The 27,189-nt window shown below is 36.8% G+C and overlaps 1 protein-coding gene across 1 annotated transcript in view; it reads left to right on the forward strand.

The window, feature by feature from the left end:
• The first annotated feature begins 13,297 nt into the window (after window positions 1-13,297).
• KIFAP3 (kinesin associated protein 3) overlaps window positions 13,298-27,189 on the forward strand; it is a 149,960-nt gene continuing 136,068 nt past the window's right edge. The window contains exon 1 of the mRNA XM_074389807.1: window positions 13,298-13,770. Within this exon, the coding sequence (XP_074245908.1) occupies window positions 13,691-13,770 (80 nt within the window). The 5' untranslated portion in view covers window positions 13,298-13,690. The remainder of the gene's footprint in view (window positions 13,771-27,189) is intronic.

Here is a 27,189-nt window from a genome sequence, read left to right on the forward strand (position 1 = left end):
TCCCCAACGAGCTGGAATCATCCCTGGGTGCTTATTTGCACCACTTGTTTTGAGTTGTTTCTTGCCACTAGAGAACGCATGTTTGTGTCGGTCTCTTCTTTGAATCAGTAGCCTGAGCTGGGGTAAACTCATTTAGCCTCTCAGGGGATAGGAGAAGGAGCAAGTCACAGAGACGCACAGTCCCTCCTGCACCATCACTGACTCCTGCACTTGCAGCCAGAATCTCCCATCCAGAGCCTGAGACCTGCCCAGCAGCAAAATCAGCAGCAGCAGCATAGGAGGCACAGTGACCTGCCTGAGACAGGCCTACTTCCTGGCTGTGCTGTGAGTGACTTAGGGATCTAGAGTCAGAAGCTGAGAATGGGAGCTGAGCCCTGGGGCCTTGCCCACTTGTCCTCTCTGCTCTTCTAGGACCCAGTCTGACCTTGGACTAATTGAGCTGATCCTTCCAGAGCCCCCTCTGGCACTGGAAACAAACATTTATCCAATAGATGAACTTGAGGATAAATGTCTACACAGTAGATCTGATTTTTCTCAATGAAGAGACCTGGCTCTTATGAATTTATGGGTACTTGTATCTTATATGTACTCTACCTTGAGATACACTAGTTAGAACTTATCACAAAAATTGTGGGCTTTGATATCAGCATTTATAGGCACACATAAAAATATAACCAGCCAAATAAATTATACATGTGCCAGACTGGCACTGATTGATTTTTGTAATGTGAAAGACCATGTATCTAAGAGCTCATTACATGCAATTCAAACCTTCAGCACCATGGTCAGCATCTACTTTGCCCATTAAGTCTGAATAGGCCGGTCATGGACATAACATTTCATTGGATTTCAGAAGTCGAGGGGTCTTTAAGTCAACGAGTCTGCCACCTATTGAATTCCTGCATTTTTCTCTGCTGCCATCCAGACTCTACCTTAGGTGCTCAGCATCATCTTACGGTCACAGTAACATGTACAGTTCATTTGATTAATGCCATTTACATGAATGAAACATTAAGGCTAATGCAGTCCTATAGCTCAGAAAGAAATGTTTATTACAGATAAATTGTTTATTCCATATAAAATGTTTATTCCAGATATAGAACTATATTTTAGTGTCCAGTATGTGCTGGTTCATTTGCTTTACTGACTTTATTTACTACAACAACCCTTCATTGAGTATAATGCAGACTTTTTCTAGGAACTGAAATGGGTGAGAATCAAATATAAAGAAGACAAAATCCTTTATCTCAAAGAATTTATACTCAATTAGGAGATAGAGACAAGAATATAACAACTTAAAATATCATAATAAAGTCTACAATCTAGACAGATGTGCTGGGACAGCATAGAAGCAATTAATTCTATTTTTGAGTGGCAATTACTAGGAGAGGTAACATGGAAAAATAAGTCAAAATTTTAAAGGGAGATAAGCAACAGAAGAAAACCAGGGAGAGTAACTATATGAATGAAATCCCAGAATAGTAAAAATATATGGTGTTTTGAATTTTGTCCTAGGAGATTGTCAAAGAAATCACGGTGAATAATCTGTAGAGTTCCCAAGATGCTTAACTGTAGCAGCAAAAAGTAATAGAAGGTAGTGAATGCTTAATATGATTTAACCAAAACTGGAAAGTCCTATGCCCTTCAAAATATATCTTTTCTACTCAGGTGTTTTGGTGTCTAAAATCACAAAATTCGTTCCCTTAGTATTTCCTTAATAACATCTTAGTTTTAATGACTGAATCAAATATATTCTCAACCATGGGAGAAGACTGCTGTAAAAGCATGAGAACAATGGAATAGGAAAGGCAAGTTAGGAAAGGAGATGCAGCAAAAGAGTACAAGAGACACATGCCACATTTCTACCTAGTGCCAACCCTAAATATACATTTGGCATATACAATAAATTAAGCATCAAAATCTAGTAGTCAATAAACATTTATTGAGTGCACACTGTGTCAGAAATTCTCCAATAAAATAAATGAATAAAACACATATTCTTTCCTTGAAGAGTTACACTCAATTGGGAAAGATAGATGTTAAAAAGATAATTTCAGTATAATGTGGCATGTGCTCTGATAAAGATTTTTAAAAGAATTCTGTGGATACTTTAACTGTCAGGAGGCTTGGGGAATGCTTCATGGGGGAGAAAATGATAAAGCTAGTTTTTAGAGTGGTTTATAAAGGAGAATAAAGAGTAAAGTATATTCTAGGCAAAGAAAATAGCACAAGCAAATGCACAGAGTTATAAAATAGCATCTTTTATATGGAGAACAATGTGCAGGGATATATACATAAAAATATTTCTAGATAGGTAGTTTAAATGCAGGGCATCCTGAAACATGAACAAATTCAGGATACTGTTTTCTTGCCAATAATAATTGCTTTGGTATAGTGATCTAGAAATTTTAGCTTGAAAATTTGTTGGTGAATGTTTCTAGATCAAACTGAACACCACATTTATAGATTTAATTATTTAATAAGAATGTATTAAGATAGTTACTAGAAAAAAATCCAGAAAAAGCAGCAATTGGAAATATCAAATTACAAAATTATTTTAGATTTCAAGAATGTCAGGATGTCAGTATCTGTATAGAAAAATGTATGTTATTGGCCAGGCATGGTAGCTCATGCCTATAATCCCGGCACTTTGGGAAGGTGAGGCAGGAGGATTGCCTGAGCTTAGGAGTTCGAGACCAGCCTGGGCAACATGGTGAAACGTCGTCTCTATTTTAAAAAAAGAAAAAAGTATGTTATTTTGAACCAGTTTTATTAAAACATGATCATTCTTTAAATATTTGAAAAATGATTCTATAAATTGTGACTCACTGTGATAAATGCACTCTAATAGCTTTCTTGGTTAAATGCAAGGCCTGAATTTAATGGATAATTGGGATCCAAAGGTTGGAAGAAAAATAATCAAATAAAAGAGATCAAGTGCAATTGATCTCAGCAAGTAAAGATAATTGTAAAAGACTGAATTCAACTTAATTTAGTATGTATCTACTGAATACGAGTATAAAATATCAAAGGGCTTGAGAAATACATAGTCTATCTAGGGAGGCAGTCATATAAATAACCTTAGCTGGCTGGGTGTGGTGGCTTACACCTGTAACCCCAGCACTTTGGGAGGCCAAGGTGGGCGGATCATGAGGTCAAGAGATCAGACCATCCTGGCCAACATGGTGAAATCTCAACTCTACTAAAAATACAAAAATTAGCTGGGTGTTATTGTGCGTGCCTGTAGTCACAGCTACTCAGGAGGCTGAAACAGGCGAATTGCTTGAACCAGGAGGCAGAGGACACAGAGAGCCGAGATAGTGCCACTGCTCTCTAGCCTGGCGACAGAGCAAGACTCTGTCTTAAATAAATGAATAAATAAATAAATAAATAACATGAGCTGTGACGAGCTATAAAAACGAAGACAAAGGAATTAATTTTATTTATCTTAAAAGAAAGATTAAGAACATTTTCTTAGTAATGACATTAAGTTTGGGTTTCCTTCTGTAGGTAAGAGAATCAAGAGTTCTGAAACAGAACTGTAATAACCAAGTTTGTGTTGTAGAAAGAAATGGTTTTCAACAGACAGAAGATAGACTTCCAGGAGAGAGAGGCGGGGAGATCATGTAGGAAGTAGTTGAAATTGTCAAGGTTGGTTCTAGGTCAGTAGAGGTATTGTTTCTTTTTTCTTCTGACTTTGAACCTATGCTTCTCCCTTTACTCCCTTTGTCCTGTCATTCTCCTCATGATCATGAGCTCAGAGTACCTATCACTTTCCTAGTCAAAGAAAACTTATTGCCCATTAGACTATAAAAATACTCAGAGTAGGGTCTGGGCCAATCTTATTTGCCATCAAATTCCTAGTGCCTAGCATACAAAAAGTTCTCAATTAATGCTTTTTGGATGAATACATGAAATTAGAGGTGTTTAAGAGGAAATAGATCATCATGGTTCAGTGATCAGTTACATGTGAGACACGTGAAAGAGGAATCAAGAGTGATTCCGAGATTTTCTTTTTTTAAATATATATATTTTTTATTGCGTTTTAGGTTTTAGGGTACGTGTGAAGAACATGCAAGATTGTTGCATGGATACATACATGGCACTGTGGTTTGCTGCCTTCCTCCCCTTCACCTATATCTGGCATTTCTCCCTATGTTATCCCTCCCCAACTCCCCATGCCCCACTGTCCCTCCGCTAGCTTCTAGGGTTTTTATGGTGTTAGGTCTTATGTTTACATCTTTAGTGTAAGGTGTCAGGAAGGGGTCCAGTTTCTGCTTTCTGCACATGGTTAGCCAGTTTTCCCAACACCATTTATTGAACAGGGAATCTTTTTCCCATTGCTAGTTATTGTCAGGTTTGTCAAAGATCAGATGGTTGTAGATGTGTGGCATTGACTCCAAGGCCTCTGTTCTGTTCCATTGGTCTATAGCTCTGTTTTGGTATTAGTACCATGCTGTTTTGATTACTGTAGCCTTGTAGTATAGTTTGAAATCACGTAGTGTGATGCCTCCAGCTTTGTTCTTTTTGCTTAGAATTGACTAGGTTATGCGGGCTCTCTTTTGGTTTCATGTGAAGTTTAAGGTGGTTTTTTTCCAGTTTTGTGAAGAAGGTTATTGGTAGCTTGATGGGGATAGCATTGAATCTATAAATTACTTCGGGTAGTATGTCCATTTTCATGATATTGATTCTTCCTAACCATGAACATGGGATGTTTCTCCATCTGTTTGTGTCCTCTCTTATTTCATTGAGCAGTGATTTGTAGTTCTCCTTGAAGAGGTCCTTTACATTCTTTGTTAGTTGTATTCCTAGGTATTTTATTCTCTTTGTAGCAATTGTGAATGGCAGTTTGCTCTTGATTTGGCTCTCTTTAAGTCTGTTATTGGTGTATAGGAATGCTTGTGATTTTTGCACAATGATTTTTGTATCCTGAGACTTTGCTGAAGTTGCTTATCAGTTTCCGGAGATTTTGGGCTGAGATGATGGGGTCTTCTAAATATACAATCATATCATCTGCAAATAGAGATAATTTGAATTCCTCCTTTCCTAATTGAATACGCTTTATTTCTTTTTCTTGCCTGATTGTTCTGGCTAGAACTTCCAATACTATATTGAATAGGAGTGATGAGAGAGGACATCCTTGCCTAGTGCCAGATTTCAAAGGGAATGCTTCCAATTTTTGCCCACTCAGTGTGATATTGGCTATGGGTTTTTCATAAATAACTTTTATAATTTTGACTATATATATTATATATACACACACATATATACATATAACACACATATATATTATATATACATACACACATATATACAAAAGTATATATGTTTCACAAGAGTGAAACTCTGTCTCAAAAAAAAAAAAAAAAAAAAAAAAAAAAGATTAGAAATGAAGATGGGTAGAGAGAGGCCAGGAGTGTATGATAGGGAAGAATGCTAAAGTGTGCTAAAATATACCTAGGATTTGTTTTAATCAGGCATGATGAAGCCAATAGATCAGGAAATTATTTCATTGAAAAGATAGTTTATTACTTCCAGTTCTCAAGAGGAAGAAACGTGCTGTGCCACACAGGGCCACATGAGGAAGTACCCAGTCAGTCAGGAGGCAGAAGGAAAGAAGGGGAATGTATGGACCAGAGCCTGTATTAGGTTTTTGTGGGAAGGAATGGGTGAGGTAGGGTCGATACATTGAGTAAGCTTAGGATTGGATAGTGCTAAGGATTAGGAATTTGAATAATTTCAATGAGTTCTGGGATCTAGGGTGGTACTCAGTTATCTGGTACCTGGTCCTCAGGTAATTTAAGGCAGGGAAGTATTGGCTTGGTGTATGAGAATTTGAGAGAGGAGGTTATTGAGAGTCTGAGCTCTAACTGGTTGGCTTGCATATCAAAAGCATGCTCACAAGCAAGTTGCTAGCAATGCTTAGGAATTAGCAAACTCTGGGAGGGGCAGTCCCTCCCTAAGTCCCCATGACCTCCCAAGATGTGAAAGCATTATAAAATATAGGAAATAAAAAACATGATTAATATACAAAGTACTATCCAAAATGTATGGGATAAAAGAGTTAAATAAAAGGATAGGTAAAGAGCTACAAGGCAGTATCAACCTGATATCTGGGTCTCAAAATATTTGATTTAGCCACTTAGATTCAGATAGACAGATAAATAATGATAGCTAGCTATATACATGATAGCTAGATAGCTAAATGAAGATAGAAGATAAATAGATAGGTAGATAGATAGATAGATGAGATCGATACATACATACATACGTGAGCTTTTTTCCTTTTTGTCTTAAAAGGGCCACAGCATTACCAGGTTGAGTTTGGAGATGGCCCTTAGGTTGTTAGGTAAAATAAAGACAGATTCAAATCACTGCACTTTTAGAAATTCATGAAGTCTTCGTGATCTAAGTATATTATACCAGGTATGATAATTTACCAAATCATGCCCTTATGGGCTGAAACAATTACAGTTATTATATTCAAGTATCAGCTTACTTAACTTTCTGTTTCTGGCCCAGTAAGTTTTAATTTTGAACATATATTTAAAACAGACATGGTTTTAAATCACATTTCGTTAATGGGCTGTTTTAAATGAGTTTCTTTGTATAAGCAATGCTACTTTGTGCTTGATTTGTTCAAAAGCTATTTAAAATCCCTTGAACCTCATATGTATGACTAGGTCTTAATGCCACTCTCATTTACAGAAATACATACAAAGAAGCCAAAGTATTTCATCTCATTCCTTCTTTTCAGTTTGCTCCCCCAAAGGGACCTAATTGCACTTCTTTAACACAAAGTGACAATTTTTGATACAGGTTTATTTAATTTTTAAAAAAATTACTTAGAACAATCAAACATGAGCGTTAATGAGAAACATATGTGCCATTCCAAATATTCTGGAAATAAATGCAAAGCAACATTCCAATCAACATGGGGTCGGGTTTCCTGGCCTTCTTGTGCACATACAAAATCAGAGAGAGTGAGAGTAGGTACACAACTGTTTGTGACTAAGTGTGTTTGTTTGTGTGTCTCATGAAAGGCCTGCTTCTGCTGCAGCTCTCAGCAGCCTAGAGAACCAATCTTTTACATGTAGCAAGACACACTCCAGGATATCAACACTCTACAATTTCTAAGATCCTCTGTTCACACCAGCTCCAGAGTAAACACCGTGAAAGAAGGAACCTCAAGCTGCTAAAAAGCACACAAAGCAACAAGCAGTTCCAAACAGTTCCAACAGTTCCAAATCTCATAAAAATGGAAAATGTTTCAAGAACAACTGCCCATTTGTTCAGAGAATGCCCACAGTGCAGGAGGGTAAATAAAACTTAGTACCTGTTAGATTTATAGGCAAATAACCATTATCTACTACGTTTAGATGAGTGAAGGATAATTTTATGCAAACCACAATAAGTAAATTCAAACAGTATGAACTAAGCCTGCACAGTTAGAGCAGGAAGTTCAAGGGGGAAAGAAATAAGGAAATGGCATTTTCTGTGTGGTGTATCACCAACCTGGGAAATCCATTACAGGGCCAAGAGCTGGAACGGGATTTTATAAAGGGATGGCTGAAAATAGGATCCCGTAGTTTTTTTGTGGTTATTTTATACTTTAAGCAAAACTCTGCTCCCCAAGATCTAATTTCTAATTAATCTTTTGTAGAATATTATGGAGAATTAGTAAATTGGAGTTTTTACATTATAGGATATACAGTATAAACTATTTGGGAACCTTCAAAGTGCATTCAACTTTTGAATGACTCAGTTTCAGTCAAGTATTATCAGGAGCCAAACTTGCTAACTAACGGAGCTTAGGATTTTGTGGACTTGTGTCTCAGAGCTGAATAGTTAACTAGTAGTTGTGTAAGATTTTTCAAAAGCAGGGCATTTTATTTTAACCAAGATTTATAATATATTTTAAGTTCTGTAGATTTTAAATTTAGAAGTGAAGTCAAGGTTTTTCAGGTTCAGATTTCATTCACTTGTTAAATGTGGTTTCTTGGTCGATGATAGAAGATTTTTTTAAAAGAGAGAAGGCTCTACATGGAAGAGCCCAAAAATAAAAGGGAAGAGGAACCATCACCTACCTTACTGCCTCCTCCTTCTCCCTCAGCCCCACAATTACCAGGTAAAAGTGCCACAGAGGAGACAGAAATTCTCCCTGAGCCCCCTTCCCCAATAAACTAGAAAAAAGACAAGCAATACAGTACAGCTATGATCCTGTCTTAGGCAAGCGGCATTAGAAGGGGAGCTCTTAGCCTGCCCATTGATACAAGATCAGCAAGGCAATCAGGTGTATGCTTATAAAGAGATAAGAAAAAAAAAAAATTAGAGAAAACGGAGCTGTTAGCCCATTTACGAAAGGAGTAATTGAAGCCATAGCAGACAACTTCCATATGACACCATGGGATTGGCCAGTGCTAGCTAAAACAACTTTAGATGTCAGTCAATACCTCCCCTGGAAGGCAGCATATGATGAGTTGTGCAAACAACAAGCCAACCAGAATCAAGTGGCCGGTCAAGACATAATAGCTGCTATTCTCCAGGGGAGTGGTCCCTATGCTAATTTACAACAATTTAGTTTTGTTCCCCAAGCCTATGTGTAGGTGTTTTTGTACACTCTCAGGGATTGGGACAGAATTCCCAAAAGCAGAGTTGAACAGGGATCTTTTATAAATGTTCAACAATGGCCTCAGGAGCCATTTGTTGAATTTATTAATTGGTTGACCCAGGCAATTAAGAGACAAATTAATCATGCCCAGGCTGCTGATATCTTATTGTTGCAATTGGCTTATGAAAATGCTAATATGGATTGCCAGCAAGCGACGCAGGCAATCAGAGGAAAGGCAGCTACTTCAGGGAACCAATACGAGCATGCCAACTGGTGGGAACTGAGACACCTGAAGCGAAAATATTGGCTATGGCATTAAAGCCTCCTAAAGTGAAAAGGGAAAGAAACCCAAATTGTTTTCTATGTGGAAAGCCAGGTCATATGAAGCAGGACTGCCCCAACAGTAGAGGGCAAGGTAACTCAGGAAGAGAATCCCCTGTTATATGCCTCCAATGTAAAAAGGGGAAATATTGGTCAAATGAATGCAAGTCCAGATTTCATAAAAACAGCAACCACCTAAGTAATCAGATGGAAAACTTCATGGGGGGCCTTTCCAGGCCCTGCTCCCAACTGGGGCAGTGCTAGTGGCTTTCCTCAGTTGAATGGAAAGCCCGCAGTCCTCTGTCTCAGAGCAGCCACCACTGGGAGCGCAAGACTGGACTTACTCTGCTCCAGTGAAATAGTGCTAAAAGAAGGAGAAGACATCGAAAGGGTTACTACTGGGATCTTGGGCCCACTGCCTCTGGGAACAGTAAAATTAGTCCTAGGGTGATTGAGCCTCTCCAGTAAAGGAATTAATATGCCCACTGGGGTAATTGATAGTGATTATCAAGGTGAGATGTTAGTTATGATGGAATGTAAAGGTCTACATATTCTTCCCCCAGATCAAAGATAACTAAGTTATGACTTTTACCATACTGACTCCCGAGTGCCCAGAAAAAGGAAAGGGGAAAGGGAAGTTTTGGAAGCACTGGAGCCACAGGAGAATATTGGAACCAATTAATCACTGATCAGAGACTCATGATTACCTTGAAAATTGGAAATAAGAATTTTACTGGCTTATGGGACATAGGGGCAGATATTTCAATCATTAGTGATCAACACTGGCCCACATCTCACTGCCTAGCCCACCGGCTTATGGCAATGATCAAGCAGACCTACAAGTTATAATGTCACTGCTTGACCAAGCCACCCAATCACATCAATTTTTCCACCAAAATAGGAGAAACTTAACTGAACAATTACAACATACCCAAAGACTAGTTAAACAAATTATCCTGTAATACCCAGATTGCCAGCTCATAGGCACATCCCCTCCTTCTACAGGTGTTAACCCTAGAGGACTAAAACCTAATCAGTTATGACAAACAGATATTACAAACGTCCCTGAATTTGGAAAACTAAGATATGTACATGTACCCATTGATACCAATTCTTACCTAATTCGTGAACATGCTTTTCCTGGAGAGTGCACCTGATATGTTATTAAACATCTTCTTTTAACTTTTGCATTTATGAGGCAGCCCACAAAAATTAAAACTGATAATCGTCCAGCCTATACCAGCTCACAATTTCAACAATCTTGTCACACATGGAATGTCCAATATTCCACAGGCATCCCATATAACAGGCCATAGTAGAACGTGCCCACTGCACCCTTAAAAATGTGCTCAGGAAACAAAAAAGGGGGAGTATGAGTAAGGATCCTGCAACACTGCTAGCACAAGCCTTGTATACCCTTAATATTTTTAATGTAGATGAAAAATTTCAATCGGCTATAGAAAAGCATTTTGCTAAAACCTCTCAAGACACAAAACCTGCAGTTTTATGGAAAGATGTGAATAGTAGTGTATGGTGTGGTCCAAATGATTTGCTCACATGGGGAAGAGGATATGCTTGTGTTCACACCCCCTTAGGTACTCTTTGGATTCCAGCACAAGACATCAAACCATACCATGGCATGGCTAGGATCCAACATGGTATCAGAGATAAAGAAAATGACCCTACAGGACTTGCAGCCCCTGATGATGCAGCTTCCTCAGTTGACACAGGCCCCAGACATTACCTGGGGTATGCTGAAGAAAACAACTAAGGAGGCTGAGTGAATCCTGCTCCAAACACAAACACCATTCACCCCGGATAATTTATTCCTTTCTTATTCTCTCACCTTGCCTGTAACCTGTACTTGCTACACTCTATTGAGTCCATCTTCCAAATCCGCCTTTTTTCTGCCTGTTAGTTAGGCAGACACTCCCTTGTCAGTCTCTAACAATGCAACTGCTTAGCTAGAAAGGATTAATACCCTCGTAGTGTCCCTTATTAATGACACACATTGGACTGAAGTGCCAAGTAACATGACATGTCACTTCTTGATTGGAAGAGAATGTTACTGATTATTCATGTTTGGCTTATGTTATTTACTAATTCTAGAATGCAAAGCTAAAACATGACTTATTACTGCTGCACCTGACAAACCTGTTGCTGCACACTGATTGTGTACTCTGCAATCAACAAAACTTGATGCAAAAAAAAAAAAAAAAACAGAAAAGGGAGAGATGTAGGATATCAGTCAGGGTGGTGGAAAAATTATAGAAAGACTCAAACCTTGGAAGGCTGGAATGTTTTGCAGAAGCCTCAGCGAAGAGTTACTGCTGAAGGCAGCCTAATCCTCTTACCTTGAGTTAATAGCAAAGAACAGATAACAAGAGAATGTAGAGGAGTTTATCTAAATAGCTTGTTTATCTATTTCCCTAGAACCAACCTTTAATCATCCGCATACCTGACTGCTCTCTACTCGGGGAGTTGGCAATGTTAATCACCCACAAATGGTGTTTGCTAGAGACCTTTGTCATTAAATCTGTTCTAAAATAAATTTGAGCATCTCCAGCATATGGGGGTCCTGCATGACCGAACTCCTCCTTTGGGGTCTGTAAGCCATAGATCTCCTAGCCACACTGTCACAGGAAAAACACCTGTGCCTGTGTACTTCTGTCATCTGTCTTTAGGCCAGAATCTGTGGGTCAGACTCAGCAGCATATTTTAGTCAGAGCAGTGTTGACGTCCTCTCAAATGTGTGACTCATTTGGACAGAAAAATTCATAAACAATGAGAAGGATTGACAGGAAAAGGATTGAGTTGAGAGAAACATTTTATAATTTAACAAGCTGGGAGTACAGACATTTTACTTTCTACCTCTTTCTTTAGAAAATAAAATAGGCAATGTGAACGAGGTATTGAGGCATGAACTAAAAATGACTTAAATGTTTCATCACTAACAAACACAGGAAAGATTCTGTTTTTTGCCACCATTTCTCATGTTCCTCAATATATATCTACTTCCTTTCCTGATATAGTGATAACAATATTTAAGAGACATGAATTTGGGAGAAAATTTCCAAAATTGGAAACAATTCTATTTCCAATATGCACTCATTTCTATAACACATGTGCTGTTGGAAGGAAGAGAAAGAAGGGAAGAAAGTGAAGGAGGGAGGGAAGGAAGAAGGGGGGAGGGAGAAAAAAGAATACAAAAGGTAAAAGTTTTAAAGTCACATTTTTTTAATGACATGATTTAATTTCAGCCTGATACTTAAAAACTGGAATTATGTAACCCATTAAAATAAAATATATTTCAACTCTGGAAGCATAGATTTATATTTTGTATCCAACTTCAACGTTATTATTGCCAGTTGGCAGTTACCAGGAACTAATCTAGAATGAACTGGCAGTTCTGGTTCTGAAGATATGTCACAAACACTTTTGTTATGGCAATACCTCTTCTTAGAGAGGTAAAGAAGGAGCTCCTAAGACTTTTCAGGAAACCCTGGATGCTAATGTATAGCCATTGCCTGAATTTATTTCATCCTGTGAAATGATCTTTGGGGCTACTACTTTAGCTCTAAATTGTGCCTGGAATGCATAATATGCACTAAACACATGTGTATTGAATGAGAGATCTGATCCCCTTCATATCTGTAACTCAAATGAAATTTTTATCACTGTGAGTTTATGGAATGATAAGTTTATAAATTGAAAAGAGATTGTATATAATCTTCTTTATAAGAACAAAATTAATAGATAAGAACAGTTGAAAATGACAGAATCCAGGAAGAAAATAAACTTGACTAGGGATTATGTGTATGTGGGAAATATGGCTGAGACATGAATTACATGAATTACATGTTCCCTGATTGCCTATTCTTAGATTTGTAACTCCAGTAGGATAAGATCTGTATCAGGCTTCTTATAGCTTCAGTAATTAGGAGAGTGCCTTATTGTTAATCAGCATTAAGTATCTAACAATTTCACAGTCATCTCCTTGATTTCTAGAGACACAATGTAGCTCTACCACAGAATATATGGCTTTACATTTATCTGTTCAGTTTTTGTGCATCCTTACCGAATTTGGGTGTAACTCTTCAAGTCAAAAACTGTGTCTATTCATTTTTCCATATCCAAATCTAAAGCAATACCTGCTCATAAATTTTATTTAAATTAATAAATACAGATTATATGGCTGATACAGTCAGATGGTAGTCCTTCCTCAATGTGCCACGTGCATCTCTCTACAAAGCACAACAGTACTGTTGTGAAAGCATAACTGTAGCTATGCTCTTTGGCAAGGGACTTCCACTTGAACATATATGTATAAATCCACATATACAAATTTACAAATATAGATGTGTGTGTGTGTGTGTGCGCACATATGGGCATAAGTGACTAAATACACCTCTGCTATTTGTATTGAATAACACATTTATTTGACTGTATGTCTTTAAGATTCATCAGTTTGGCATATTGCATGACTATTTTCTCAAAGTATTACTCAGGCTGTAAGAGATCTGGTTAAAGAAAAAAAGCACAGGAATTCATTATTTATTCTTCCAGTGGGCCACACCCCTCCCTTTCCTGATCCTAGGAGCAACCCAATGATGTCACAGTTATTGTCTTATGTCATACTAGTTGAAACAGTGGTTACCACCACCAGGAAGAGAATTATTTTAAAGAGTCCTTTTAACTGAAATCTCCTTTGAAATAAGATGTGCTACGTGAACTCAAACTAATTAGAAAGGTGACAAGATGATGGCATTAATATCCAGTGGATATGGACTCTTTGGGCCCTATTGGCCATTTGATGGTATCCCAAAGGCAATCACAAGGTAAGAAAGATTTTCTATGTACTGTTGAAGCAAATCAGGATTGAAATTTAAAAACAACATACTTGGAGTATTTTAAAAATGTAATTATTACCCCTCTGTTTTCTGTTGCTGTGTGGATAAAATATAGAGCAATTAATATTCCTAAAACTAATAAATCTCAGCATGTGACTTTCCTATATTAAAACTCTTCCAGGGCTCCTCAGGCCTGCAGGAAATATCTAAATACCAGGTTCTCCATGATCTTGCCCCTGCTGTCTTTTCCCAACTTATGTTTCATGCCATTTCACCCAAACCTAATTCTGTCTCAAACTACATATAGTTACCTAAATGTACCATGACATTTCATGCTTTTGTGTCTTTGTATGTACTATTGCCTTTCCCTATAATATCACTAATATGCTCTCTGTTAAGCAAAAATTGTTTTTTTGTATTTTTTGTTTTTTTGTTGTTTTTTTTTTTTTGAGTCAGAGTCTCACTCTGTCTGTCACCCAGACTGGAGTGCAGTGGCGCTATCTTGGCTTACTGCAACCTCTGCCTCCTGGGTTCAAGCGATTCTCCTGCCTCAGTCTCCTGAGTAGCTGGGATTACAGGGACGTGTTACCACACCTTGCTAATTTTTGTATTGTCAAATGTCTTTCAGTTGGTGGATAAATAAAATGTGGTACATTCATACCATGGAATAGTACCTAACAATGATAATAATAATAAAAGGACTGAAAACAACATGGATTGTCTTCAAATGCATTGTGCTAAGTGAAAGAAACTAGATTCAAAAGGCAACAACACCTATGAATACATTTAGATGACATTCTGGAAAAGGCAAAATTATAGGAACAGAAAACAGATCAGTATTTACCAGAGCCTAGGGCTGTGGGGATAGGACAACTCCAAAGGAAGAAAAGGGAATTTTGGAGGATGACAGAACTGCTCTATATTTTGATTGTGCAGGTAATTCCGTGACTTATGAGTTTGTCAAAACTTACAGAACTGTAGGCCAAGAAGACTGCATTTTATTGTATATGAATTATAATGCAATGTAAATAAAGCAACATGCTGTATTTAATCTTGACAATTTTTCACTCAATATCATGTTTCTAACATTCATCCATGTCACATGTAAAGTTCTAGTTCATCAACTTTCTCTGCTGCATATTATTGTATCGAGTGAATATTTCAAATGTATTCATTCTCCTGCAGAAATATTTTGTTATTGTTTTTCCATTTTTCTTTTTCTACTAAGCTCAATACTTCTCTAATGATTTTGGAACAATTTTATGAAGTATAGAACTAAGAGTAGAACTGCTGAGATTTAGGATATGTGCCTATTCACCTTTACAAAATAATCTGACATTTTATTTTCAAGTGGTTGTCCTGGTATATACTCACACTTGAAGTGTTCACTAAATAGTTTCCAGGGCTTCACATTTTCACTGGCACCTGGTATTGTCAGGCTTATAGTTTACACCCTAATCAATATAAAATAATACATTTTTATGGTTTTAATTGGCATCTTTCCCATTACTATTGAGGTTGAGCATCGTTTCATGTTTTGTTTTTCCATATTCTTATTTCCTATTTTTTTTTTTTTTTTTGCCCGTTTCCCATTGGCTTGTTTCTCTTTTCTTTTTTACTTACAAGGGATCATAAAGGACTTTTAATATTAATCCTTTGTTAGTTTTTATGTGATGTAAACAGGTTATATAAGTTTTGACTTACTTTTTCACTTTGTGGTGTTGTGGTTGAAATTAGAAATTAATAATTTTAAAGTAGTAAATGCATTGTTTTTAGTGTTCTTATACAAAGATCAGTTGTATTAAAAATGTGTGCCTAACTGAAGGTTATAAAGATAATTTATATTTGTTTCTAAATGTTTTAAAGTTCTGTTTTTCATATTTGTTTATTCAATATAGAATTAATTTTTATATATGGCACGAGATAGGCATCCAATTTATTTTACCGATAACCAATTTTTTTACCTATAACGATTTATCGAAAATCAATTTTCCACAATGATCCAAATATTCGCCTCTGTTATATTTCAAGTTTACATACATGCATGGGTCTAGATCTCTTTTTTTGTCCCGTTAGGATTCGATTCCTCTACTGATAACATACCTTACAATTATTATTCTGTTGTGATGCATTTTGATATCCTATTGTTTACCACTTTTCAGAATTATAGTTTTATTTAGTACTGGATGTTAGATCTAACACTTTGGTCAGATTTAATTTTTGGCAACAATCCTTCATTGGTGATCTCACCTCGTTCCTATTATATACGCTATCAGGTAGCATCACTATTAATGAAGCTGTTTGCTTGTCTGTTTAAAATGCTGACAGCCAGATCTCCTCATTGTAAAGTAACATTTCTTTCCCTTTAGAATTATCAAGTAATATGTGGGGTAAAACTTTGCCTCACTTTAAATTATTTTAAAGTAAATTAATAGGGCTTATTTGAATCCATTGTTTATTGGGGCTTGCAAAATAGTAGCTATCATTATGTTTCTCCATTCCTACCAGATATTTTCTCTTAAGAAGAGGCTTTTCTTGTCAAAAGGAGGTGAATTCTAGTTTATTTCCAAAAGAATTAGATTAAATGCTTAATTCTTTCTTTTAATTACCAGTTTTCAGAGTAACGATCTGATGTAGTAGTTGCCTCCAATGCAAGTGGAGTTCTTTTTTCCCTGTTTTTCCATGTTGTTATCATTATCGATTTCATTTATTTATTTATTTAATGTGTTAAATCAATCCCAGTAATTCCATTTGATACTCAAATTGTCTCAAATTCACTAGTGTCCTTTTTACATCTTCTTATTAGTCTTTCACTATGTCCTTACTGTCAAGCATGAAATGTTCCAGGCTCATCTTGTACTTTTCCTGCCATAGACTGACAGCTTCTCTATTTCAGTCCCAGTTTCAGTTATCTAGGTGTTGCTCTGGTTTCCAGCCCTCTCTTTCTTTCTGGACTCTGGGCATTTTTTCCAGGTTATTGTTGCTGTGTTTTTTTTTTTTTTTTTCAAGCTTAGGTTTGCATTTTTTCAACACCAAATATTCATTCAGTGACAACTATGAGTTGAATACTGAAGTGAACAAAATAAATTCTCTAAGCCTAAGGAGCTAACTTATATTGCAGAAATCCTTGTTATATTACCTATGCATTTTAATGTATATTTTGGTCTTCCCATTTTAGGTATTGTGAAGGTTTTAAGTAATCTGGCCTGCTAATTACCATTAAAGGTGTCATGAATAATAATTTGTAAAGTTTTACATCAGTTTGCAGAACGAATATTTAGAAAAACAAAAAATAGGAAGCCCAATGAGGAAGGAGTTGCAGTACTCTAGGTATAAAGTGGTTAGACTATTGATAGAAGTAAGAATGAAGAAGAAAAACTGTACTACATGAATATCTTGAAGGGAGAAAAGATAGAATTTTATAACAGTTCAGTAAGAGGGCATGAAACAGATGGAGTCAAAATTAGCTTCAAATTTTCTTCCCTGGCAGAATGAAAGAATGACTATAACACCTACAGAAATAGTGTAGCTGGTGTGAATGGGTGGGAAGATAAACATATATTTTTGGGGGTATGGACTGTATTTCTATATTTAATATACCGTGCAGTGTCTTAACATGGTGATTTACATATAAAGGATAATCAATAATTGCATCAATTTACTGCATTTGAAAAAAGCAGCAGAGTAACTACCTACATGTCTCAAGGCAGTTCGGAAAACAGGACTATATGACAGTGAATAAGTGACAAGATTATAAATGAGAAGGGGTAGTGGAGGTGATTTCTTTGTATCTCTAGAGTCTGGTTTGGTGTTTGGCATCCGGCCAGCCGTCAATTCACGTTTATCAAATAAATTAACCTTAATCATTTGCATAGACATAATAGCTGAACCCATGGGAATAGATCTTAATGCAGAGAACATTCAGTTAAAAAACAACCCTTCTTTCCTATACCCAGCACTGCCAACAACTGCCTGCCTCAAAAGAGCAACTCTAAACGTAGCTAGAGTTAGGGATAATTGGTGGAGCTGAGATTTCAGGAACTGGTTTTGTTTTTTGTTTTTGGTTGGGGGAGGTGTATTCTGGATTTAAGACATCAAAGTGACAGACCTGCCACTTTCAACGCTGATATTAATTATATCCATTTTGTACTAGAGCCAGATTATTTCCACAAATTACAGCTTGTCCATGCAATCAGTGCCATCCAGGTCCCTAAATAGAAACCTCCCATTACAGGTTATTAGCCAAGGACTGGACTTCTCTACAGTATTCACTAAAAGGTTATCGGATTTCCCTCCCTCCTTTCAAGAGGACCTGACAGCCCTTTCTATTCCCATCCTCAAGGGGGCGGTGACTACGGAACCACTCCTTAACCACGGACGCTCAAATCTGCATTAGAACTTCCCTGCTCCTCTCCCCGGTGCGTCAAACTGAGGCCAGTGCCTCAGAGTGAGCCTGCGCAGACAAGCGGTGCAGAGCAAGCGCATGCGCCCTGGCTGCCCAGCAAAGGCGACTCTGGGCGGGTCTGCGCCGCTCCAGCGTTTTGGGGCCCAGGAGCTGTGGGAGGAGCTGGAGGCTTCACCCTGGTAACCACAGCGCCGCTGCTGCCCTGCCTTGCAGGCCTCAGGAATGTCATCGCCTCTGGGTGTGAGGGTACTTTGGCCACCGTCCCCGGAAATAGCTGCGCCCGCCTCTCAGATACCTCATCCTCCCCACGCCGCTGCCGCTGCCGCCATGCAAGGGGAGGACGCCAGATACCTTAAAAGGTGACGACTCCCCGAGGCTCTGCCCTAACCTCCTTGCCAGGGCCCTGCAGATGTTCTTGGGTTGGCTGTGAGATGTCACTGGGCAACGCTAGTTTAGAAAAGGGAATGGGAGGCAGGGAGAGAAGTCACTGAAAGGAAAGGGAAAAGATGCGAGGGCGGGGGGAAGCAGAGAGCCCTGGGGGTCGCGAGGTCCTCTGACCTGACTTGAAGGAGCCCTGATACCATTGAAAGATGATTTCTTCACTGCATCACCTTATTCCAGGGGGAGAGGGAGGTAGGGCGAGGTAAAGCGCATCTGTCTTTGTTTCTCCCCACCCCTCTTCCCAGACTCTCCATTTTCCCGTAATAGATAAATGCCGTGGGAGCCTGGGAATGAAGTCTGCTGCATCCGCTCTCAGGCCTCAGTTTGGGGTTCACTGCCATGGGGTTCTGATATGATGAAGGTTAAAGAAGTGGTGGCTTCTGCTTTTTGGGAGGCTGGATTGAGATGTTGATTTCCAGTCTCTTTCTGCTTTCCTCATTCATGTCATTCATTTGACTCCCATATGATACAGCATAATTTTTGCAGGACATTTCATGATTATCAAGAGATTTGTTCAGAAGCTTGATGACAATAAAATAGGTCACAATTTATTTTAAATATTTATAGTATCAATTACACACCAAAAAAATTGTAGTCTGTTGGGATCATTTGACTGCTGGCAAATACTCAGATCATTCCTGATAGGGAAAAAAAAAAAAAAAAGATACTTCTCACTGGACCAGAAGTAAGTTGTGATCCAATAGAAAAAAATTTAATTCAGTACTAATCAGTAAATACCCTGGAATAGTCACATGTATTTTTTTTTTTTTTTTTTTTGAGACGGAGTTTCGCTTTTGGGCAGTTTCCTCATCTGAAAATGGGACAAGTATTACCTTCCGAGAGTATAAAAATACTTTTTAAAAAATAAAGCATGAATGTTAGGTGGTGGTATTCTTCAAGTCGTAATACCCTTGTACTGAATATTTTTATTCTGGCTTGGTTCAGCTCTGATCATCACAGAAAAGCCTTCCAAGTTTTAGCAGATTCATAAAAGGGATTCAAACAATTGTATTAATAAATAAATCAACTGTATCGTCCTTGCAAGACAGACATGTATTGCCTGTCTTTTTCATTTTATATAAATATATCTGAAACTGGTAAATAGCCAAACTTTATCAGTAAAAAATTTTAAATGAATATACAAGCCTTCATAAGTGTTTATTTCCTCACTAAATTTTCTTTAACGTTGGTTTTTAACATAATTTGGTTAAAAATGTTGTGACAGAAGAAAATCGATTGTCTTTTAACTTTAAATTTGAAATTGTTCTGGAACAAAGAGCCATTGTTATAGCATTAGCTGATTTTCATGTAATGTATTTGTGTCAGAGGTAGTTTTTCTTTTTTTTTTTTTTCGAAAAAGAAAAAAAGAATAAGAAAAAGAATAAAGAAGAGGAAGAAAGAGGAAGAGGAAGAGGGAGAGAGAATGGAGGTATTGCTTTATTGCCCGAGCTAGAATACAGTCTAAATATGGGTATGCCTATAATTGTCCTTAATAATGGAGACATAAAAGAAAATGAGGGAAGAGAATAACAAACAAGGAGCCAACCAACATTTTGTTTAAACTTCTAAGTTGATATGATGTGGTACTGATAAGAGTGTATATTTTGTGTATTTAAAGTGGAGAGTTCTGTAAATGTTCATTATGTTTACTTGTTCCAGATCTGAGTTCAAGTCCTGGATATCGTTGTTAATTTTATGTCTCATTGATCTGTCTAATATTAATATTGACGTCTCCCACTATTATTGTGTGGGAGTCTAAGTCTCTTTATTAGTCTTGTATGTCTGGGTATTCCTGTATTGGATGCATATATATTTAGGATCTTTAGCTCTTCTTGTTGTTGCATTGATCCTTTTATCATTATATAATGTCCTTCTTTGCTTCTTTTGATCTTTGTTGCTTTAACGACTATTTTATCAGAGGCAAAAATTGTAACTTCCGCTTTTTATTTCTTTATTTTAGCTCTCCGTTTGGTTGGTAATCTTTCTCCATCCCTTGTTTTGAGTCGTTGTGTATCCTTGAATGTGAGATGGGTCTGGATGCAGCATACCGATGGGTTTTAGTTTTTTATCCAAATTGCCTGTCTGTCTTTGGATTGGAGGATTTAGCCAATTTAAATTTAGAATTAATAATGATATATGTGAGTTTAATACTGCCATTTAATATTAGCTGGCTATTTTGCCCATTCGTTGATGTAAATTCTTCATTGTATTGATGCTCTTTACTTTTTGGTATTTTTTAGAAAGGCTTATACTGTTTGTTCCTTTCTATGTGTAGTGGTTCTTTCAGAAGCTCTTGTAAAGCAGGCCTGGTGGTGATGAAATCTCTGAGTGCTTGCTTGTTCACAAAAAACTTTATTTTTCCTTCACTTATGAAGCTTAGTTTGGCTGGATGTGAAATTCTTGGTTGAAAGTTCTTTTCTTTAAGGATGTTGAATATTGGTCCCCATTCTCTTCTGGCTTGTAGGGTTTCTGCTGAGAGATCTGCTGTAAATCTAATAGACTTCCCTTTGTGGGTAACCTGACCTTTCTCTCTGGCTGCCCTTAGTATTTTCTCCTTCATTTCAACCCTGGTGAATCTGACGATTATGTGCCTTGGAGTTGCTCTTCTTGGGTAATATCTTTGTGGTGTTCTCTGTACTGTATTACCTGGAGTTGAATATTATCCTGCCTTACTAGGTTGGGAAAATTTTCCTGAATAATATCCTGAAGCGAATTTTCCAGCTTGGATTCATTCTCTTTGTCACATTCAGGTACACCTATCAAGCGTAGATTAGGTCTTTTCACATAGTCCCATATTTCTTGGAGACTTTGCTCGTTCCTTTTTATCCTTTTTTCTCTAATGTTGACTTCTTGTTTTATTTCATTGAGTTGGTCTTCGACCTTTGATATCCTTTCTTCTGCTTGATCAATTCAGCTGTTAAAACTTGTGCATACTTCACGTAGTTCTCGTATTGTGTTTTTCAGCTCCATCAGTTCACTTATTTTCCTCTCTAAATTGTGTATTCTTGTTAACATTTCGTCAAACCTTTTTTCAAAGTTCTTAGTTTCTTTGGATTGGGTTAGAACAAGTTCTTTTAATTCACAGAAGTTTCTTATCCACCTTTTGAAGCCTGCTTCAGTAATTGGAACACACTCGTTCTCCATCAAGCCTTGTTCTGTTACTGATGAGGAACTGTGATCCCCTGCTGAGGGAGAGGCATTCTGATCTTGAGTATTATCAGCCTTTTTTGGCTGTTTTCTTCCCTTCGTTGTAGATTTATCCATCTGTGGTCTTTATAATTACCGTCTTTGTAATTGGGTTTCTGAGTGGACGTCCAACTTATTGATTCTCAGCGCCAAAATCTGAGCAACCCACTGCGCCTTCTCAATCAGTGGCGTTAAGATTGATGGTGCTTTTCTGACTCTGCACCAAGAACCAACGCTCCAAGGCACCGGCAAAACCGCCTCGCCGGTCACAAGAGTCACTCTGGCAACCCGTGGAGCTCCGCCACTGGGAATCTCCTGGTGCATGAGCAACAAGAATTCATGTGAAGGTGTGGCGTCCTCTCGTTCTTTGCGCTTTCACTGGGAGCTACAATCCCGAGCTGCTAGTGATCAGCCATCTTGGATCTCTCTCCCGGTCCTCCATTTTTCTTAAGATTATTGTACCAGTATAGACACTCAGGCATACTGCGACTTATAATTCTTAACCTACTTTTAAACACATACCAGCTAGTTCCAAAAATAAAACAGAGCCAGTCAATGTAATGTTTGAAGTAAAATAAGATTAGAATCTGGAAAGGTTGAAAAGTACATTTCTCAATTTCATCTGATATTGACTATAATTAATAAAAGTTTGAATTGTCTGTTTTCAGACCAGAAATATACAGCAGATGTGTATTCATACAGGCCTGATGGAAAACATTTATGATGTCTGATAGACCCATTTTAATTATTATTTTGACCGTGATTACATACATTCTTTAACAATATTTTTACTTTTATATATTGTTTTTAACAAGACAGCAGATAGCAGTATATCTTCAGTCCCTTTCTACCCCAATAATTCCATATTTTGGTCTTACAAAAATAATTTTTTTTTGGATTCCTATGTGTTTTGGTGTTTGATTCTTACATGCCCTTCCCTTTGTCCGGAACTTGCCCTGTTCTTTGCCCAGCTAACTCCTTATCTTTCCTGTTTTGATATAAATACCACTTTTTCCAGAAAGCTTTCCTGAACTTCCCTTTCCCACTTCACAATCCAGGTCAGGTGTATTTGTTAGGTTCTCATGATAGTTAATACCTTGTTTTTTCCTTATCTTACTACTTTATATTTCCTTCTGGTTTATAAACTTCGTAAAGGTAAGGTACTATGAATCTATCTTACTTTTGGATCAAAGAGCTGCTGTTATACCATTAGCTGATTTTCATGTAATAAATTTGTGTCAGAGGTAGTCTTAAGATTATTGTACCAGTATGGACACTCAGGCGTACTCTAACTTAAAATTCTCAACCTATTGTTTACTTAAACACATACTATCTAGAGTTCCAAAAATAGTCATAGTCCAGGTCAGGTATTATATTCCCAGCACTCAGCAAGGTGCCTGAAAGATAGATTATTAAGCCAAGTCAGAATAAGACTAGAAAGAAATATGGGCCTAATCATATGAGACTTATGAGCTATAGTAAAGATTTGAGACTTAAAGTGTGTTGGAGAACTACTGAAGGATTTTAAGAGTGAACAACATTTCTTCATTCATTCAGTAGTTGGAATTCTACTGTGTAAAAGTCATTGAGCCAAGTGATAAAACCTATTTGGTAAATGAAACATAAGTATATTCCCTGCCTTCATGGCATTTACACTCTAGCAAGTAATACAGACATACTGTATTACAATACTGATATTTATTGTATTTTAAGTGCTATATGAAATAAGTATGTGGCTTTTGTGTCAAACATTTCTCCTATCGTATAATTAAGGTCCATCTGTGTTGTAGCATGTATCAGTACTTAATTCTTTCATATAGCTGCATAATACTTGCTTTGGTTTGGATATAGTTTGTTTCCACCAAAGCTCGTGTTAAAACTTGGTCCCCAGTGTGGCAGTTTTGGGGGAGCTGGAGCTTGGGAGATGTTTTAATTGTGGGGGTAGATCCCTCATGAATGGCATGGTGCTGCTCTTGACAGAGTGAGTGAATTCTTGCTCTAGTGAGACTGGGTTAGTTCTCTTGGGAATGGATTAGCTCCCTCTAGAGTTGGTAATTGTAAAGCCAGGAAGACCCTCAGTTATTCTCTCTTTTCACTTCCGTTTTGATCTTGTCCACCGTGTTATAATGTTATAATGAAGCACAGAAGCCCTCACTGGAAGCCAGGGTTCTGCCCTTGAACTTCCCAGCCTGCAGAACTGTGAGCTAAATAAACACCTTTTCCTTATAAATTACCTAGTCTCAGGTATTCTGTTATAGCAACATAAAATTGACTAATTCAGTATTCCATTATACGGATATACAAAATTTTGTTTATTGCTTATTTGCTGATGGACATTTCGGTTGTTTCTACCTGTTGGCTATTGGGAATAAAGCTGCTATAACTATTACTGTACAAGTTTTTGTATGAACACCTGCCTTTTATCTTTTGGTATATACCAAGGCCTGGAATTGCCAGACCATATGGTAATTCTGTTTAATTCAATGAGGAACTACTAAAATGTTTTCCATAGTGACTGAACCATTTTACATTCCCACCAGCAATGTAGCAGAATTCCAGCTTTTCCATATCCTTATTAACACCTCTTATTTTGTTTTACAATTATTACTATACTAGTGGGCATAAAATGGTATCTTATTTTGGTATTGATTTTCCTTTACCTAATTACTAATGACACAGAGCTTTTCATGTGCTTCTCTGCCATTTGTCTTTCTTCTTTTGGAAAAGGAGTTCTTTATAATAGAACCTTGTCAGATACATGATTTGCAGATACTCTGTACTGTTCTGTGGGTTTTCTTTGCACTTTCCTGATATGTAAAACTTTCATATGCAAACATTTTTATTTTTGGTGAAGTCTCATTTATTCTTTTGTTGCCCATGCTTTTGGCATCATTATTTAAGAAACCATTGCCAGATCCAGGGTCATAAAGATTTGTCTTATAGTTTTAGCTCTTAAATTTATGTCTTTGATCCATGTTGCATTATTGTGTGGTAAGAGTCCAACTTCATTATTTTATATGTGAGCATCTGGTTGTTGTGACATCATTTGTCAAATTGATTGTTCTTTTCCTCCATGAATGATTTGGGCATTTTTTTTTTTTTTTGAAAATCAAATGACTAAAAATGTTGGGGTTTATTCCTGCACTCTCAATTATATTTCATTGATCTATCAGTCCTTGTGCTAGTACCTCACTGTTTTGATTGCTGAAACTTTGTAGTGAGTTTTGAAATCCAGAAGTGTGAGTACTCCAACTTGTTCTTTTTCAAGATTGTTTTAGCTATTTAGGGTTCCTTGCATTTCCATTTGAATTTTGGGGTTGGCTTTTTCATTTCTGCCAAAAAAACAAACCAAAAAACCCAAAAAGAGCTGTTAGACTTTGGGAATGTAATGAATCTGTAGATCACTTTGGGGAATATTGCCATTTTAACAGTATTAAGTTCTTCAGTCCATGAACATGGGATTTCTTTTCATTTAGTTCATATTAATTTCTTTCAGCAACTTTTTGTTGTTTTCAGTATACAGTTCTTCCTTGGTTACATTTATTCCTGAGTATTTTGTTCTTTTTTATGCTATTGGAAATGAAATTTTCTGTTTTCTTTTCATGTTTTTCAATTCTAATATATAGAAAAATAATGAATTTTTAATGTGTTCTGATCTATATTCCAACTTTGCTGAATTTATTAGCTGTAACCAGTTTTTGTGCCACTTTTAGAATTTTCTATATATAATATTACATCTTTTGTAGATAGAAATAATTTTACTTCTTTCTTTTCAATCTGGATGCCTTTTTTTTCCCCCCATGCCTCGTTGCCCTGGCTAGAATTTCCAGTACTATGTTGAACAGAAGTTGGGAAAGTGCATAAACTTTCTTGTCTGGTTCCTGATCTTAGGGGGAAAGCTTTCATTCTTTCACCATTGAGTATTATATTGACTATAGATTTTTCATGTATGCCCTTTATTATGTTAAGGAACTTTTTTTTCTGTTCCTAATTTATCAAGTACTTTTATCATGAAAAGATGCTGGGTTTTGTTAGATGCTCTTTCTGTACCAATTGAGATAATTGTGTACTTTTTTTTTCTTTATTCCATTAATGTGGTATATTATGTTGAAATGCCCATGTGGCCATATTGTGTGGTCCTTTTAATATACTGCTGGATTCTCTTTGCTAGTATTTTGAGGACTTTAACATCTATATTCATAAAGGATATTCTGTAGGTTTTCCTGTAGTGTCTTTGTCTTGCTTTCTTCTCAGGGTAATGATGGCCTCATAGAATGAATTAGAAAGTGTTTCCTCTATGTTACATCTTTCGGAGGAATTTGAGTGGTATGCATGTTAATTTGTCTTTAAATGCTTGGTAGAATTCACCAATGAAGCAATCTGCCACTGGACTGTTCTTTGTTGAAAGGTTTTTGATTACAGATTCAATCACCTTACTTGTAGTTTTGTTCAGATTTTCTATGTCTTTTGAGTCAATTTCGATAATTTGTGTATTTCTAGGAATTACTCTTTTTCATGTAGGTTATCCAATTTGTTGGTGTTCATATTATCCTCTTGTAATTTTTTAATAATCAAAAGAGCAGCAGTAATGTCCCTCTTTCATTTCTGATTCTAGTAATTTGAGGCTCTTGTTTTTTTCTTAGTCTAACTAAATTTGAGGCTCTTGTTTTTTTCTTAGTCTAACTAAAAGTTTTCCAAAAATTTTTGTTGATCTTTTCATATAACTAACCTTTGGTTTCATTTTCTCTATTCTTTTTCTAGTCTCTATTTCTTATATTGCTGTTGTCTGTTATTTCCTTCTGCTAGCTTGGGATTTTGTTTGCTCTTCTTTTTCTAGCCCCTTAAGGTGTAAAAGTAAGTTATTCAAAATATTTTATTTTATTTTTTAAAGAAAAGAATATTTTATTTTGTAAAGAAATCTGGTGCTTGTGTAGAGTGTCTCGTTGTGGATCTTTGAGTTTCTTTGAAGTTCATTGAGCTTCTTGGATATGTAAGTTTGTCTTTTGTCTACTTTGGGAAGTTTTGACCATTTTTTTCCCAGCATTCTCTATGCTCCTTTCTCCCTTTCCTTTCATACTCATTATGCATATGTTGGTATACTAGATGGTGTTCCATAAGTCTCTTAGTCTCTGTTTATTTTTCTTCATTCTGTTTTCTTTCTATGCCTTGAAATGGACAGTTTCATTTGACATTATCTTCAAGTTTTCTGATTCTTTTCTCTCTCTGCTCAGATCTGCTGTTAAAAACCCTGTAGTGATTTTTTTATTTCAGTTATTGTACTTTTCAGCTCTAATATTTTTATTTGGATCCTTATAACATATTTTTAAACTATTTGTCGATTTTTTTTTTTTTTTTGCTTTTTCTTAGTTCTTTGT

This window comes from Saimiri boliviensis, chromosome 19, assembly GCF_048565385.1.
Source record: "Saimiri boliviensis isolate mSaiBol1 chromosome 19, mSaiBol1.pri, whole genome shotgun sequence".
NCBI lineage: Eukaryota > Metazoa > Chordata > Mammalia > Primates > Cebidae > Saimiri > Saimiri boliviensis.